Below are 19,010 nucleotides of genomic sequence, written 5' to 3'. Positions count from 1 at the left end.
TTGCCTATGCGATGATGCACGATGCGCACAAGGACAAGGTGACCACATACAATCATATCCTATCTCTAGGGTGCATGCAATGCGTTAATAGCAAACAGAACTTATTCCTAAACTTATATCTCTTGATTAAGCATTTCTAATCTGACTCTCTCGAGCCAAGATTCTAATCTGACTTTTCCAAGCCTAGATTCTATCTTTAGACTACCCTCCCGAGTATCTCTAATAGACGAATGACGCATACATAATACAAGATAATCGCATAGAATGAAGATCTCAGGTTATGCTAGCTAAGTGCTTCTTAACCCATTCAATAGATTTAGCTACTCATGCATAATGTACAGAAAGTGGACAGATATAAAGATGAAAATTCCATTTTTATAAATATGTTCAGAGTAAAAAATGTCAATGGAAAAAAGGGTAGAGAGCCTGGTAGCAATTCCTTACTTCCTAAGGCTTTTACACTGTGTTATCTCTATTCTGCCCAAAAGAAGTTCTTGCTTCAGCAAGAGTTAGCCCACTCTTTGATTTAGACGCTCCCGACACTTTTTCGAGTTCACCGAGACGATCTCTCGATGTAATCTCCCTTCACTCGCTTCCGCCTTCTAAGTAAAAAGAAGAACTATGAGCAAGGCTACTTCTATCTATAGGGAAGTTGGTCGTTAACGGCTTGTCAACTTAATTCGGAATCGACCGTCATCAGCTTTCTGTCCCATCGTGATTTATTAAGTTTTCACCCAGATGCACCCACCTTGATGCACTGGCTCTATGCGACCACCTTCTCGAGCAAATTTTTGAACGCAAACGATCGTATAGCCCTGCTGTCGCAATCTTGATTTCGCGAGNAGACGATCTCTCGATGTAATCTCCCTTCACTCGCTTCCGCCTTCTAAGTAAAAAGAAGAACTATGAGCAAGGCTACTTCTATCTATAGGGAAAATTCTGTAAACTGAACGAACTCCTTCACTGAAGGTGGCCTTTGGTATTTATAGACTTCAAGGTGAGAAGCTTCTTCTCTCTTATGATTGCACTGATGGGATGACAATAATTCTCTATCTGATGCGTCGAATATTTGTCACCGAAAAGTTGAGTGTACTTGCTACAGTGGTCGGTAACGACTTCTCAACTTAATTCGGAATCGACCATCATCAGCTTTATGTCCCATCGTGATTTATTAAGTTTTCACCCAGATGCGCCCACCTTGATGCGCCGGCTTTATGCGACCAACTTCTCGAGCAAATTTTCGAACGCAAATGATCGCATAGCCTTGCGGTCACAATCTTGAGCAGATTTTTGCGAGCGCAAACGATCGCATAGCCTTGCGACCGCAATCTCTTATGCGTTCGGACGTTAATTTCTTCGGATCGCATTTCTGCCTTGCGTCAACGCATTTTCCTGCATAAAATACATAAGTTAGCCTTTTTGATGCAATGGACGCATGCGATCACAATGTTGTGAACTTGGTGCTTTTGGACGCAATATTGAATATTTTTACCATCACAATCCTGCATTGTTTTATAACTTAGCGCTGTAATAACGTGCATTTCTGCCCGTTGATTTTTACATTTTAAAAATGGATGAACCATACTCTACTTCTTCCTCTAATATTTTATTTGGTAAACCATTCATGAAAACTGAAAAACTAGAATTGACATAGATAAAGGGTCTTTATCAATAGAATTTGACAAAGAGCAATCCTTCAATATATATGATGCCACAAAATTTCCAGAGGAATATTATTCTCTTTGCTCCATAGACACATATGATGAAATTGATCACATTGTTGATTCCATGTTATACAAAATTTTTAATTGTTTGTTAGCCCATTCCATTCATTATGGTTTTGATTTGATTACTCATAATTCTTCTCATGCATCTCTTCACTTTTGCGACCATGATAATTCAAATAAAAAGCATGTTTCTAATTCTTCATTTCAAATTTGTGAAAAGAATGAATTTTCTTCAAAAGATGATAATTTGAATTATTTCAACAACAAATTTTGTCAAAATGTAAATACTTTAAAAGCATATTCAAATTTTCAAAACAAAATTTTATAAATGAAAAACCTTCAACTAATAATTCAAATTCGAAATCCAATTGTAATGTCAAAAATAAAAACAAAACTTCTAAACTTTGCTCCGTTTTCAATGTGTAGGTAAAAGGGATTGAGCCCAAGGCTCTCCCATCTCCAAAGAAGATCAAGAACTTGAGAAGTTGTTTCAAAAACTCCAAGAAGCAAAAACCTAAAAAACTTAAAATTTTGATGTTCCATGAAAAACAGAAAAAATATTTAAGGTGAATGGGCATAGGCTCAAAATCTACAATGAAGGGCATGTAAACCATGTCTAATTGGACTTGTGTCTAACTAATCCTTCATATGCTTGACACCCCTCTTCATCAACATCAAGCAAACAACGCTAAAAGTTTGCAAAGATAGGACAAATTTTCTTCTTTTCTTTTTCATTTTTCATTTTTCTTCTTTCTTTCTAACTTTTGCATATTTTTAACTAATAAATAGAATAATTTATTCTTTTTCTTTTCTAGGTGACCATAAAAAAAAAAAAAGAAACAAAAGCAAGGAAATTCTCTCTCAAGCAAATAAATGATCAACAACAAAACCAGGGAAGTTTATCTCTACATCCCTCTCTTTTTGTTTCTTGAATTCATTTACTTATTCTAAAGATTAAGGATAATGTTCCATCTTTAAGTTAGGGATGGGTAAACATTGCATGTTTTTTGTATTCTTTTTGGTATTCTTTGAGTAGCTTTAGAAATGATTAGTTTTAAAAATGAGTCTCATTGCAAATTTTTGCTTTATAATGATCTATATAGAATCATATATGCATGTCTGGAACCCTTGAGCATCTGAGCTTGGGTTAATAGATAGTTGATTACTTAGACTGATTACATAGATTTATGCGATTCAGTTCTGACATATTTAAATAAATTTAAGGCTCTGATTCATCTTGATAGCGTAATTTTGATTTTTTGAAAAACATGTCTAATTCTTTATGCTTCAAAAGATCATTTTGCTTTGAATGCAATAAATTCATGATTGAATCAATGTATGTTTGTACATTCAAGAATCTCATTCACTTTGTTCTATGCACCATTTGTTTTACATAAACTCTTGATTCTTATCGACGAAATTTTGATGACACATTCTTTCAAGTATGTATACAAAAAAATTTTAGTCCTTTTAAAATTTTCAAACAAAATTTTGAAACTCATCTTTCCAAAAGAAATTTTGTGTAAGAACCATCTTGTTTTAGAGGAAGTCTAGACAAAGAGGAATAAAAAAAGGCCTGGTGTATGAAAAAAGTTGCTAGCATATAAAAAATAATAATAAAACAAATTTGCAAAATTAACATAACCTTTACTAACGTGTGTATGTGCATGGGTAGAGGTGAAAAGAGCTACCTTCATCATATTTATGTTAGGGCCCATGAGAAAAGAGCGGTAGGTTCCTGGCGGTGTGAGTGTGAAAGTTATCCCTCTAAAAGAAATGCCAATTACTTTTTGTGTGCGTGAATTTAAAAAGGCACACTTGTATTAGAATTGCCTCTCTCCAATTCAAGTTAGGTATTTCTTAAACCAATAATCTGGCCAGTGTAGGGCGAAGAAGAATTGAGAGTTAGATGTCTCATTTCTATTAGTTTTGGCCTTTAAGTAAACTAAAACTAGGTAGTCTTTTCTTTTATGATTTTGTAAGAAAAAAAACTTTTTCTTTTCAAAGTAAGCTTCAACCTTTTGTTAACAAAATTTTCAATTTCTAAATGCTTGATTATGTCCTTACTTCCTTGATTGTTGAGAAAAGAGATGAGATTCAATTCATTGTGTAAGACACTAGAGTGTATAGACTATTTGAATGTGAAGATGAAAATGTGCAAACACGAATAAGTCAATTTTGAATAAATTAATGAAACTTTGAATAAATAATAAACAACCCATTTTTGCTTGAATGTATTGTTCAGGATAACCAAGATCTAAGTTAGGGGTATTTTGATAGGTCTTATAAAGAGCTATCTTATCAGTACAAATTCCCTCAATTATTCTTTAATTATTTGCTCAAAATGTCTATTTTGGTAGGTCAATTCCAATCTTGACTCAAACAAAATTATTTCAAAAGATTTGAAGTTAATTCGAGCCAAACGACACCAAAGAATCACTTAACAAGAAGGTCCAAGACATATTACCACTTTGTCCCTCAAGAGGAACAATTCAACACACTTCAGCAATGCTTGCAGCATCGCAACGCTCCTCTCAACATTGAGTCTGATGCTAGCTCGATACTTGAAGATAAAATGTACCTATTTTCTGGAAAAACAAGGCAGCATCGCAACATTTCACCCAGTATCGCAATGCTCCCGAGATTGACGGAATCTTTCGTGTGCGCGCGCCTTGCGCAACTAAGCGTCAGTGCAGCGTCAAGACGCTAGCCCAATGCTTCTTGGCTTTTTTATGATTGAATGTTGCAACGCTAGCCTTAGCGTCGCGATGGTACACCTGTAGATTTAAATTTAGTTGTTTCATTTTTAGCGAAGAAGAAGGAGAAAAATTCAATTTTTAGTTGATAGAGAGCTTAGGAAAAAATTAGAGAGAAAATTACCCAACTTTGTGTTTGTATGACAGATTTCTTACAACTTTTACAATTCCCTAGTGAATTGATTGATGGAATTCATCATACTTTCAAGAACTTCTTCAAAAATTCTTATCTCTATGGCTAAGTAATTCTTTTTCTTGAGAATTTTTAATTCTAGGTTTAATTCTTGAGATTTTTTTTTTATATTTTCTTGAATTATCTTCATCCTTGAATGTTCTTGGGTTGAATTTGAATAGAAATTAATGGATTATAATTGACGCTTTGATTCCATTGAATTCTTGTATGTAATTCTTGCTTGACACTATTGCATAATGGTGAGATAGGTTATAAAATTAAGTTTTCTTGTGTTAATTAGGACTTTTTTCGAATTTAACTCTTGAAATTCTTAATTAAAACGCTCATTCAATCATTCTTAAAACTTACGCTAATGTGTTTCTTGAATGTCACAATCATGATAACCCATATCTTTAAAGTAATCTAAGAAAGAACATGATAAACGCTAGATGGAAGTATTTTTTACTTAGATTAGAGTTAATTGATGTGATTTATGTACATTAGATATATGGGTCTTTAAGGGTTTCTCCTTATTGGATTGTGGGATGTAGAGTTTTCAAGAAATTATTCAAGACCAATGATAGGATTAAACCTAATACAAAATTTTCCAATAATCTTTTTCTATCAACTTTCTTCTAAAAAAAAATAGTGAGTTTGTGTTACAATTTGCCTTTATCTTCATTTTAGTTAGCTTTTAATCTCTTGACAAACAACCCCCTGCCAATTACTATCTTTTTGAATTCAAGGGTTATTTTTGGCCAATTAATAGAGGTTCCCTTGGGATTGACCTCCTATTTTCACTTTAACTACGTGTTAGTTTTAGTAGTTGTTAGAGTCTTATAAATTTCATTTGCTTGGATAAGATAGAATTGAAGACACCTATTTTGCACCGATTATTAAACTAGAAAACAAATCGAAGTTGCTCCCAAGAAACTTTCTTAACTCTCCATTTATTGTACTCTCAAAAGTCTTCATATGGACTTAATGGGTACTATTTTATTCAAAAGTATTGGAGAGTTGTATGCATCTAAAGGAATCCAACATGAATTTTCCTCCTAATAAAATGGAATAATCGAGAGCTAATACAGTTTTCTTTAGGAGATAACTCTTGATTTGTGATTGAACTGAAAATGTGTTATCTTGACTTCGCTTAACTCGGGTTGTTCTTGAATTTTATGTATCTATTTGATTGTTTTGTAGGTTTCGAGCACATTAAGGGTATAACCGAGCATCGATGATGGAATGAAGCTAAAATGGGTCAAAATAGAGTTTAATTGCATCAATCGGGAATGAGAAGGCCAAAAAAACAAGTTTTGCCTATGCTTGCATGGTGTCACGGTGCTCTACGGTGTTGTGCTCGACGCTAAAAATGTAGAATGCCCAGTTTTCATGCAAAGCACACAGCACTGCAGTGCTACCTTAGAGCGCCATGATGCTTCGAAGGTTCGTTCGCTTAGATTTTTGTTAGCGCTGCGGCACTGTACTTCAGTGTCGCGGTGCTATCGCGATTTTATAAATACGCATTTTAGCCGCTAGGTCATAGGATTTCTGATTTCAGCCCATTCAACCACATTTTTTCTCTATTTTCTTCATATTTTGGGCTTGTTTATGTATCTAAACATTATTTTGACTTCCATCATGTCGATTATGGGCTAAGCATCAAGTAGATTTCCCTATAATTGTAAGATTTTGATCTAGTTTCTTGTAAATTCCAATGTTGTTGGCAATTTCTTCTCAGTTTATGAATGATCAAAGATTATATTTCTGCTTATGTTGTGTAATCAATAGCTAGGTTTAATTTGCAATTTGTGACATTAAATTGCATGTTAATCTGATGTAGCAATAGGTTAAACTAGCTTGTAAGTTGCATATCTATCTCAACAAACATTACCTAATTAACCTAGGGAAGAATTAAATTGAATATTTGATTTGGCTTTTCCAATTGAATGTTCAACTTAGTAATTTCCTCGATCTTCATACGATTAGCTAAATTAATAGGGTGCGTTTCATCTATTGATTTGGTTAATTTGATAATTTGGACCCCCACTTAACTTCTCTATTTGATGTGGCTAAATTAGACAATATAGGAATAATTTGATGAATTCGTGTTCAAGTTATAATTCCTGGAATCAACTCAAGGGCCTAGGCTAGATATTTTAATTATTCGAACTTAATCTCAATTTAGTTTACTTTATGCAACTTAGATTCTATTGCAACAAACAACTCTAAACCCCCTCCCATCGGTTACCCTCGGGCTATAAACTATTTGATTGAGAAATTCAATGGTTTTTTGTCTTTGACTCGTGCTACCACTACTACATTTTAGTGGATACGGTTAAGAGATGAAATTAGGTGATAAATTTTGTCTACCAAATTGGTGTCGTTGTCAAGGAGCCAAGAAATTTCTCTTTTAGAGGGGTTATAGTTATTTGTTCATTCTTAAATTTTTCTTTCTTTGTATGACCCAATCCTTACAGGATCAAAATTCTTTATTATATTTTGTAGAGCTTGATAGGGAGGAGGGGAGATAAAGGAGAGAAACTAGAGAACAAAGAGTTAGAGAAAAGTAAATTCATACAGAAGGCACATTGGAAGAAGAGCATTCAAAAGAAAAAAAAAAGGGACAATGGCCCAAGAGCATTAAGGGACCTTGTTGCCCTTAATGTTGACCAACACCCCTTCTGCATCACATATCTTGAGACTGCAAGTGACTTTGAGCTTAAGTTTGGATTGATTCACTTATTACCTATTTTCTATGGTTTGGCAGGAAAAGACCTGCACAAGCACTTGAAGGAGTTTCCCATTGTGTGTAATGGTATGGGACCTCATGGTGTTATAGAGGAGCAGATGAATCTAAGGGCCTTCCTCTTCTCCCTCAAGGATGACCTAAGGATTGGCTTTACTGCCTTTTTGCTAGATTAATGACCTTTGGGCTGAGATGAAGAAGTAGTTCCTAGAAAAATTGTTTCTTGCTTTCAAAGCTGCAAGGATCAAGAAAGAGATTTATTGCATCACCCATTTGGAAGAGAGACCCTATACGAGTATTGGGAGTACTTCAAACGCCTCTTGGCAGCTTTCCACATCATCAGATCTCTGATGCGCTTCTGATACAGTACTTTTATGAAGAGCTTGTTTCTAATGATAAGAGCACCATTGGTGCAGCTACAGAAGTAGCCCGAGTTAACAAGACCCCTTCAAAGGCCAGAGCACTCATCTCCACCATGGCAGCAAATGCTCAGGAGCTCGAATGCGAGATCGCATTTCCCAGTCTTCTATATCTTACAAGAAATAAGTGAATTTAGAGCTGAAATTGTTGAATTATCTACTCTTGTGAAATAGGTTTGTCTTGTAAATGCTCAGCAAGCTCAGAAGTTCTATGCAACAATCTAAATATTTTAAGGTCAAAGGGAAAGAATTCTTATATTGCCTCCTGAATAAGTCAATATATAGCCTTAAACAGTCACTTAGATGCTGGTATAAGAGATTCAATGACTATAACTAACTTGGGTTTCCAAAGAAGCTCTCATGACATGTGTGCCTATGTGAACTCCATCGCCTATAAAGGATAGGTTGATAATATGCTCCTTGTAGAGACTTCTAAGGCTTATCTATATTATGTCAAAAGTCTTTTAAGTAAAGAATTTGACATGAAGGACTTGGTAAGTCAAAGAAGATCCTTGGAATTGGTATTACAAGAGATAGGGATCAGTCTATCCTGAACATAAATCAATCAGCTTACTATGAGAAAATAATCAAAAGATTTAACCTAAGTGAAGCTAGCCCAGTCACTATTCCTATTGCTCAACATTTCAAACTCCCCCTCTACTAATTTCCTTAATGACTCAGACTTAGAACATAAACAGTAGATGGAGAAGAGTACCCTACAGTCAGGCACTGGGCCGTTTAATGTACCTAATGATCTTAACAAAACCATACCTATCTTATTTAGCTAGTCTTATTAGCATATACATGTCTAATCCTAGAAAAGGCATTGGAAAGCCACTCAGTGGATACTAAGGTATCTAATCTAGTCCAAATATGCTAAGCTAACCTACCAGAGATCAGATAAATCAGAACTAGAACTTGTTGGCTATGTTGACTCAGATTTTGTTGGGGATATTGACAAAAGAAGAACACTACCAAGCTATGTGTTCTTATATAAGGGTAACGTAATCTGTTAGAAAGCTACCTACAATCAATTGTAACTCTATCAACAACAGAGGCAGGATACATAGCATGGACAAAAGCAACTAAACAGAGATTGTGGCCTTATGAATGATCTTGGTATCAAACAATCAGTAGTTAAAATCTATTGTGATAACCAAAACACCATTCGTCTTTCTAAGAACCCACAATTCCATAACGAAACAAAACACATAGATGAGAAATTTCACTTTGTTCAAGATAAAATTAAAAAAGGAGAAGTAGAAGCTTTGAAGGTTCATACCTCGGACAACGTTGTTGACACAAAACCAGTGTTGAAGCTCAAGCTCTAGAGATGTTTCAAGTTGATAGGCTTCGATCTACCTGAAAAAGGATAGGACAAGTGAGATCTGGAAGATGCTTGAAGAAATTTATAGAGGTGGATTTAAAGTGGAGATTTGTAGAAAATAAATCGAACGATTATTTTTTCCAGTTTATTTTTCTATTTAAAAATCATACATGTAACTGATATCTCTTTTAACCATATAAAAGTGAAAAATCAGAAGAAAAAACATAGACAAAAATTACAACTTATACTCATCTGAAAGAAAAATTCTTCAACCAATTTGACCTTCCTGTGGATGTAGGCTCATTTTTATTCGAACCACTTTACATGCTTGTGTCCTTCTTCTTCCGTTTCATCTTCTTTCCCTATATGCAAAAGCATATCGCCATTGGAAATCTCATAGAACTCAAATTTCGTCTGAGTAAGCTAGAGAGAGAGAGAGAGAGAAACCTTAGAGAGTGATTTTTACTTCTGGCATCATCAAATTCAGATTGACATCTCATTTTAAAAAAAAATCACCTACGACATGTTTAATCTTCAAGCTAACTACGTGGGTAATTCCCCTCCTTTTGTTTCACCTAACCAACTTGAGTTACTTCAACCTTCAAATATTCGTGGGCTCCTGTCTTCTTGTAGTTCATCAAAACATTGGGTCTGAGATAGTAATCAGTATAGTGAGCCCAACAATAGTCCCTCACATGGCTTTGTTCGTTATTTATTTGTGAGTGTCCTAAAATTAGCCACTCCATAGCTCTTTATCACAATCCATAATTTCTTTGCTCGAAACCTTATATGCTGACGTAATTTGCTAGTCTTTGTAGTCCACCACTTCGCATGAATCTGTTGTTCTGTTTCTCAAATACGATGGATCATTCAACCAGAAAAAACAATAATTTGGTGTCAAGAAGAACAACTACTTGTGGGTGTTCAAGTTGAACGAATTTGGCTTCTCGAGACTGTTGATGAACTGTCAGAACTTCGGGCAAATACAGTCGCGCGCTTCCAATGTATAGGTATGTGTTCCAAATGTTATTTTGTTGTGCTACAATTCAAAGTGAGTCAAGTGGGTCCACGACATTGATGGAACTTGTTCCAATGACTGCATATAGGTATAGTGGGCAAAGCCTTTTTCAATGTCAAATTAAATTACCATTTTTAGAGAGTTTGGAGACAACCCGAATGACTCTACTTTTGTTGTCTTAATAACTCGAAAAATTTCTTTAATCTGTGACAAAAATATGAATGATATTCAATATATAAAATATTTTTTTAATCTAACAGACATTATAAATTCCAACTTTTAAAATTTTGTTACCGATATAATTAATGTCTCAATGAGTTAGACATATAATATCGTATATATCGACCTTTTATGTAGTTAGCTTTAGCAAAAATTTAAAAATGTTTTTAAAAGGAAGTAAGAAGAGATTATATAGATAATTTGGTTAAATATGCATAGTTTACGAAGCTGCCACAAATGCTACCTTTTGTATGGACATATGAGTTTGGTCATACCCATAAACAACAAGCTTACTCAACTTATCTCTTCCAATCTGTTCAAGCTTTTGGTCCCTTGCAGCCACCAACGTTCACAAAATTGCCTCACAAGTAGTCCCCTGAAGAACACCATCACCACCGTCGAAAACATGAAAGATTTTGGAAAGCTTAAGCATCTCACCAAACCAATCAACCACCAACATTTCCAGCTCAATAGCCGCTGGTGAAGAGAGCTATTTAAAACCGACGACATTGAAGCCAATAGCGGCCATTTCTCTGAGAAGACTGGCGATGCTGGTGCCAAGAGGGAACTAAGCAAAGAAATTAGGGCTTTTGCCAGTGAATGAGACCTAAAACGACATGTCAGCTGACATCTTGAACGATGAATTCCAAGGGTTCGGGAGCGTTGGGAGTAGATTGAGGCAAGAGTTTTTTAAGATAAGTAAGTGTAATGTGTGAGTTCATGGGAATACATGAATGAGCGGTAATCACATTTGAATGAGAAAGATCTGAAAATATAAAAGTATAGTTAAAAATATCTTAAAGAATTGAATGTTACTCCCTATATCCAATAATGTGTACCTGCCATTACAATGGTCCAATCATAAATACGATGTCTTGAAAGATGGAGAGGAATGCATATGAATTGAGGGTGTTTTTTGGACCAACTCAAAAAGTCGGGTTAGTTGGATTGGCAATCCAAATGACCAAAATAAAGTTTCCAACCCAATCCAACCCAATCCAACCCAACCCTTAAAATTCAGGTTTGATTGGATTGGGTTGTCGAATTATAATTTATTTTTTATTTTTAATGAAAAATGTGTAAATTTATTATACAATATATGACTAATAACTAAACTCTCATAAAATTTAAATGCTAAATACTAAATATCTATGATATTTATTGCAAACTTTAAACAAAGACAAATATCATAACAATTTTAAAAGAATGTATCCCCTCCTGTTCCGGTCATGGAATAGAAGAAATAAATAAATAAACAGTTTTTTGTTTAAGAATGAAATCTTATTGGATTAAAAATTCACAAATTAATCAATACATAGTAATCAAACTTTAAACAAAGAGGAATATATATATAATTTGGGTTGGATTGGGTCAATCCAAATTTTTTTTTTAGCCATCTCCAACCCAATAAAGATAGAAAAATTCAACCCAACTCAACTCAAGAACAAAATTCACTCAACCCAACCCTTACATTTTGGATTAGATAGTCCGAATTGTTTCAGTTGTCAGATTATTTGAACATCACTAGATGAAGATATCGAACTTGTTTTTTAAAGAAAGGAAAAATAGCATGTTCTCTATAGATACATTGAGTTGATTGATATGTTGAAATGTGAGAATCGACAAATCTACCCAAATTCATTGCTTATGAAATAACATAACGTATATTCTAATAATATCTCGTAAAATGTTAATATGTACTACAAAATATTGACAAGGATTTTGACACGTGTCAGATTGATAGATTTATAGAATAAAAAGTATTACATGGTGTCTCATTGAGATTAATTTTTCAATTTATAATATAAGAAGTATTATGGTTGAGTTTTAAAATATGTTCTAAAAGAAAATATTTCACATTTTGAAATATCAATTTGATATCGTATTTGGAATTGGATGGCTTTTCAAAATGTCAAAAATAATTCCGCCATAAAAACTAAGTTAGCTAAAACTTAATTGAAACAAGTGTCATATTATATACTTTTCTTGCTACATACAAAAACATATTTGTAATTGCAATTTAATAAATGTAAAACAATATATAGGGATCAAAGCATCATTTTTTATAATTTCTTATTATCTATATCATATAACCCCGACATTTATTATTAGTCAAGCTTAATTTAATCTTTTTACTTTAATTTGTACAGAGGTATATTATAATAGCCATTAACTAACTCAGTTGGTATTTGAATCTCGTTTGCATTGAGCCTTGTTGCAGATGTTTGGTGGCCTTAAACTTTGATCCAACTTCCCTCTGGCATGGTCTTGATATCTTTCAAATTGACCTACCTAAGAGATCATTACACCATTGTGGTATTGAGCCTACTGCACTCTGATACTTAAGTTAGGTATAAGGAGTGACTAATTTAACCTAAGCATAAAAAGAAATAAGGTCGAGTCTGTCCATTGGAGATTACTTATTTTCTCGCTTTGGAGTGGACCGTGGTCGAATGAGGCTCTTTGTAAGTCTGTCTTCTAATACACAACTATAGTAAGTGTGATCGCAGGAGTGTCAGGGACGTTTCAAGTTTTCAAGGTTGCAAAGTGTTAGTCCAGCCTTGGTTTGTTTAGTTCTCGATTGGTACATATTCACTGACTAAGTTGGTTGGTCCAAACTCTAAGGTATTGACATCTCCCTATTGGGACACATTCTCCCCTATGCTCTTTTGGACTTGGATCCACTCGTGGACTTTGGGCCTTACCTTGAGTAACCTCCCACAAGCTTTTTGCTTTCAGATAAAATAATTAAAATTATCATCATTAATTCAATAATAATAAATAGTTTTCTTGTTATTATTCTTATTGATAATAATTATATTAATATTATTGATAATAATAAATTATTGTTGTTATATTCTAATTCGGTTTACAATATTACCATCATTAACGACATATCATTATTATGGTTAATAATAATGGTCCTTTTAAGTTTAAAATTAATGTTTAGCTACTTGTTCTTAAGATTTAAAAAGGAAGAAACATTTTTAGTCCTCGACATTTGAAAAGGAAAAATACTTAGATATATTATAAAGATCATTGATCTTTATGTTTTCGATCCCATCAAATTATTTAAACATATAATTTCTCATATGACATATTCTTCTTACTTATTTTTTTTTAAATATTTTAATTCGTTTTTAAGTATTTGATGATGATAAGATGCATAAATATAGATGCATCACAAATTCTCTTTGAAAAAGAGTTCATTTCAACAAAGAAATATTCATTTGATCGGGTTGATTAATAGTTTTTTAAATAAAAATTTGTTCTCTTTCAACTTTAAATATTTTTTAGACTTTCTCGGATACATTTACTATTTTTCTTTTTTTGTTAAAGAAAAATTTCTATATTATTTTTATTTATCTCTTTTATCTGATCTTTTATTAGATTTTTATGTTTTAAAATTTTTTTAATACAAGTTGGAGATTGGAAAATTTAAACCATGTATCTCTTGATATTAGTACATACAGATGTCAATTCAATTAAACTAAAAAGTTAAGTTATACAAGCATATCATTTACTTTATATTGCATATTTTTGTTGTTGATTAGTAGATACATTTTCAAGCATAAAAAATATTTTTGTGATATTGAAATTTAAATTTTGATATATTGTTGATTATATGCTTGTTCTATTTCAAAATATTGGATAAATTTTTAGTATCTTCGATACCTTACCAACCGTTTTTAAAGTAAAATTACATTATTATTATTACTTTTGCACACAAATCAATCACATACATATGTCTTTCTATTATCTTATTATTATTAGTTTGATTTTTTATTACATTTTTATGATTTTGAGATTGATTTTATTTATTTATTTATTTAACGAGAATTAGACCAACAACCTAGTCTACATGAGTTTAGATAACAACATCAACAGTGAGGAGCATAAGATTTTTTGTCAATACATAGAGAGTATTCGATTTGAGAAAATCTTCAAGAATGTTATAAGAAAAGTAAAGAAAATCCAATAAATCTACGTCATACATATCAATCGATAAGGTAAAAAAACATATCATTCGAGTTTGTTCTATTTCTTAATTACTTCAGTAAAATATGAAGCTATTTAATTTATGGTCGTGATTTTCATAATCGTGTTTATCAAAATTTATCGAAAAAATTTGCTTGCTATTGGATAAAACAAAATGAAATATCACAACTTAAATGGTATATTATTTTTTTCTCATCATGACATTTACATACAGGAGATTAAAGCTAATAGTTTCCATTCTATTTCAAACAATTAACATTATTGCTTTTGATAGGCAATAAAAAATCCTTACTTTATTGTCATAGTAAATAACAGTATAGTTGAAAGGTTGAAAACATTATTTCTTTTAGAGGTTATGGTTCCAATCTTCACCACATTTTTTTGAATAAAGAGTTTTACCAATTCCCTTACCTTATTTATTCAATGTGTTTCTCGTAAAAATAAGTTTAAACCTTTTTTGGACAAAAAATACTTGTGTATCCCATCAAAGTGGCATATCATAATATGACATGTGGTAAATTATTCTTATTTATTATTGAAATATTTTAATTATTTTTTAGTGTCAGTGATGGGAGAGGAAAGCAAAGAGATAGGTGCATCATGGGATGCACTCAAGTATCACCCCTCTAAGACCTTCTTTACCAGTTCTTGCACGAGCTTCCATGCCATGATGACATGTCGTTCCTCCGTCATGGACCCACCAACGGCAAATCGAATCACATACATATCTTCAACAATAGCATGTGTCATGTAAACTCTTCCCGACTTGTTAATCCCCTCCAACAATTTCAAGTTCATTGTATTCGACTTGTCAACTTCATTAAACGACAATCGGAAACAAACTAACCCAAAATTCCTCGGAACCACAACCTCAAACCTCTCATCCCTCCCCACGAGCTCCTCAAAAAGCTTGGCCATTTTCACATGGCTTCTCAAAAGATTCCTCAAATTAGCTACTCCATAGCTTTTCATCACAACCCATAATTTTATTGCTCGAAATCTTTTGCTGAGTGTAATCTGCCAATCTTTATAGTCCACCACTTCGCCTAAATCTGTTGCTTTATTTCTTAAATACAGAGGGTTCACTGAGAGAGAATTTCTCAATGTTGACGGATCCTTCAACCACAAACAGCAACAATCCGGTGCCGAGAAGAACCACTTATGGGCATTCAAGCTGAATGAATTTGCCTTCTCGATGCCGTTTATGAAATGTCGAAACTCTGGACAAATGCATGCGCTTCCGGCATATGCAGCGTCGACGTGAACCCAAATTCCATTTTGTTGTGCTATATCACATAGTGGGTCAAGCGGGTCCACGGCATTGGTGGAAGTTGTTCCAATGGTTGCACAGAGGTATAATGGGACAAACCCTTTTTTTATGTCAGATTGAATTGCCATTTTTAGAGAGTTTGGAGATAGCCTAAATGACTCTGATTTTGTTGTCTTAATAACTCGAAAATTTTCTTCAGAAAAACCTGTATAACAAATGTGAACTACTCAATATATACTTATTTAGTACAACAACTTAATATATTCGAACATCTGCCCTTTTTTTTTTGATGATATAAGTAATGGCTTAAATGAGTTAGTTGTATAATATCTTATATATACACCTTTATATGTGCCCAACTTTCGTTTGTTTATTTCTACTAGACTTAATAAATAAGTGGATGCCACTTATTGAAAAATTAGACACCACATTTCTTGTAATTTGGAAAAGCTCAAGTATCTAGCTGGGTAGCATGAAATTATTTTCATATTACCTCAATAAAATCAATTTATTGTCCAAATACTATTTTAATTTTCTCAAATTTGAACTTTTAAGACAGCTTTTGGTCCCCTAACTTGAGTTAGGTTGGATGGAAAAAAAAAACACACCGAATTTAGCTCGCTAGTAATAGAAAACAATGGTTTAATAATCCACCGTTTTCTCATCCAAAAAATCTTTTGATTTCTCAATTCCCCTCATTTATTCTCTCTCACAAATTTTCAACTCTGGTTTTTCTCTCTTTCATGTGTCTGTTGATATTACTCCTTTCACGTTCCCTTATCTCGCTCATCTTCTCTCTTCTTTCACTCATCTGGTTTGTTTTCTCCTTCATTCTAACTACTTTCTTTTTCTCAGATTCCATCTTCTCTCTTACTCATCTAAGTTGTTTTTTTAGATTTTTTTTCCTATCTATTGAGATCTCTCTTTTCTCTAGCTAGTTCATTTAATTTGCTACTCATAGGCTATTTTTATGTTCCCTTTTTGTTATTTATTTTAGATCTACTAGATATGTGGTTGTTCAACTTTAAGTTTCTCCAGTGTTCATGATTAATGCAAAGTAGTTGTGAAAAGTTTTCATTCATTTGGAATATGTTTGGTAGTTAAGAATGGGAAAAAATATGTTATGTAACTGAGTGTTCAAGAATTGAAATCAAAATTTGTGTTTAGTATATAAATACTTTGTAGGAATTTGTTATGTTTTAAGAAGGGGAAAAAATTAACATTTTTTACTGTTAAAAATTTTAGAAAGTGTATAGTTGAAAATTAAAAAAAAAATAGCATGAAAAAAAAATTCAGGACAAAATCAAATTCGTTTAGAGAAACTGCACTAGAAACCCCAATTCAAGTCAACTCAACTCTACATACCAAATACAAACTTTTTTACTCAATTCAACTCAACTTACCACCCCAAACATAAATGTTTCAACTCAATTAAACTTAAATTTGCAACCCAAACGCAAACAATTTAACTCCACAAATAATTTGAAATCTCAAACAATAATTAACAACTCAAGTCAAACCTATGTGTCATATGTTCCCTAAATCATTTCGTTTTTTGTACCTTTAAAATGTTCGACCTAGTTTCTATACTACCAATGAATTGTTTTATACATTTAAAAAGTCAATTTTGATCCTTGTACTTCTAAAAGTGACCATTTTGATCCATATAACTTTAATTTTTGGTGGCTGTCTATTGCTTATCAATCGACTGGTCTATTCAATCAGGTTTTTGTAACATTGGTGTTGGGAGAACACGATGAGTTGTATCTAAATATTTTTCAAAAGAAATATAGTTTTTAAAAACACAAGCAACGATTATCTATAATAAAAACAGATAATGATTCCCTACATAAACCAACTATTAATTTCAAGAAATCTATACATGATAGTACATTTTTTTAATAAAAGTTATATTTGTATTTAGATCAGTCGTGTCAGTTTTCTTTTTTTCTTTTTTCTTTTTTTTTATAATGAAACATCATGTATCTAATATTAATAATCATTTATTGAGTCGTCATGTTTCAATCTCACAAGTGAGAATTCATTAGAATAAGATACCGAAACAAAATGATATCTTTTCACTATAGCTACATGTACCTTCTACTAACTACACCATTGTATTTTTGTTTTACTAATATGAAAAATAAAATTTAAAAAAAAAAAATGCATGATTCTTTGTGAGATTTACCTACCTGCGACATGTGCAGCCTTTTGTAAGGACATATGAGTTTGATCGGAACCATAAACAACAAGCTTACTCAACTTTTCTCTTCCAATCTCTTTAAGTTTCTTGTCTCTCGCAGCCACCAAAGTGCATAAAATTGCTTCACAAGTAGTCCCTTGAAGAACGCCGCCGCCACCACCGCCGCCCGAAAACAGGAAAGATTTAGGTAAATTAAGCATCTCACCAAACCAATCAACCACCAACATTTCAAGCTCGGTGACAGCCGGGGACGACAGCCAGTTAAAACCGACGACATTGAAGCCAGTGCTGAGCATTTCTCCTAGAAGACCTGCAGTGCTGTTGCTAGCAGGAAAGTATGCAAAAAAGTTAGGGTTCTGCCAATGAGTAATACCTGGAACGACATGTCGGCTGACATCTTGAAGAATGGATTCCAAGGATTCAGGAGCATTTGGAGCTGATTGTTGGGGAATGGTTTTTCGAAGATAACTAGGATGAACTTGGCTAACAACTGGGAATTGTTCGATGTTTTTGTAATAATCTGCAATGAAATCAACAACTTTGTGTGCTTGACTTCTGAATTCCTCTGGATCTAATGGGTTGACGACATGAAAACTGATGTCGTCAATTTCGTTATTAATACTTCCCATTTGAAAAATGGAATACTAAAAGTTTAAGGATTTGGGAAAAAAAATTGTAATGTGGTGGTTTTTTATGTCCATTTTACTCAAAAGCTTGATATTATATAAGAGGGAGTTGGAAAGAGAGCGTTTGATAGGAAAAAAAAAAAAAAAAAGAAAAAAAAGAAAAAAAAGCAGATGTAATTGAAAAATTATTTGCTTTTGATTTTTTTGAAGTAGTTTACACATCTACCTACATCGTTACCAACAATTATTTAGGGTGGAATTTGTGTTAACTATGTTTTATTATATTCATATTTAATGGATGATGTGGTCTAAAGTTTCAATTTAATATTTTTTAAAAAATAGAAAGTAAATAATATTTAGAGAGAACCGTACAATATTCCTAAAATGAGATATGAGGGGAGAATTTATACTTTCCCATTTTGCTGTTACAACTTTTCATAATTCATATTTGGTCCTGCATCACAACTATTTAAATCAAGTGGTTACATATAAAGTAGTTATTTTTTCATGTACAGGTGTAATTTAGAC

The 19,010-nt window shown here is 32.9% G+C and overlaps 1 protein-coding gene and 1 pseudogene across 1 annotated transcript; both read right to left on the bottom strand.

Moving 5' to 3' along the window:
• Positions 1-9,855: 9,855 nt before the first annotated feature.
• LOC120084157 lies at positions 9,856-11,230 on the bottom strand (annotated as a pseudogene).
• A 3,512-nt stretch (positions 11,231-14,742) lies between these two features.
• LOC120082851 (tyrosine decarboxylase-like) lies at positions 14,743-18,612 on the bottom strand. Its single transcript, XM_039038189.1, has 2 exons — positions 17,846-18,612; positions 14,743-15,858 (listed from the first exon to the last, which is right to left on the bottom strand). The coding sequence occupies exons 1-2, from the start codon at positions 18,483-18,485 to the stop codon at positions 15,002-15,004; spliced, it is 1,497 nt and encodes a 498-aa protein (XP_038894117.1). The 5' UTR covers positions 18,486-18,612; the 3' UTR covers positions 14,743-15,001.
• Between the last annotated feature and the right edge of the window lie 398 nt (positions 18,613-19,010).

This window comes from Benincasa hispida, chromosome 8 (assembly GCF_009727055.1).
Source record: "Benincasa hispida cultivar B227 chromosome 8, ASM972705v1, whole genome shotgun sequence".
Lineage (NCBI taxonomy): Eukaryota > Viridiplantae > Streptophyta > Magnoliopsida > Cucurbitales > Cucurbitaceae > Benincasa > Benincasa hispida.
Note: the sequence above shows the minus strand (reverse complement) of the source record. Positions and strands in the feature narration are given on the sequence as shown.

Excerpts from the sequence above, each read along its gene's own strand:
- LOC120082851 (XM_039038189.1), bottom strand. The coding sequence starts at position 18,485 with ATGGGAAGTATTAATAACGAAATTGACGACATCAGTTTTCATGTCGTC. Across the intron at positions 15,859-17,845 it reads AAAGGCTGCACATGTCGCAG|GTTTTTCTGAAGAAAATTTT; the intron begins GTAGGTAAATCT and ends TTTGTTATACAG.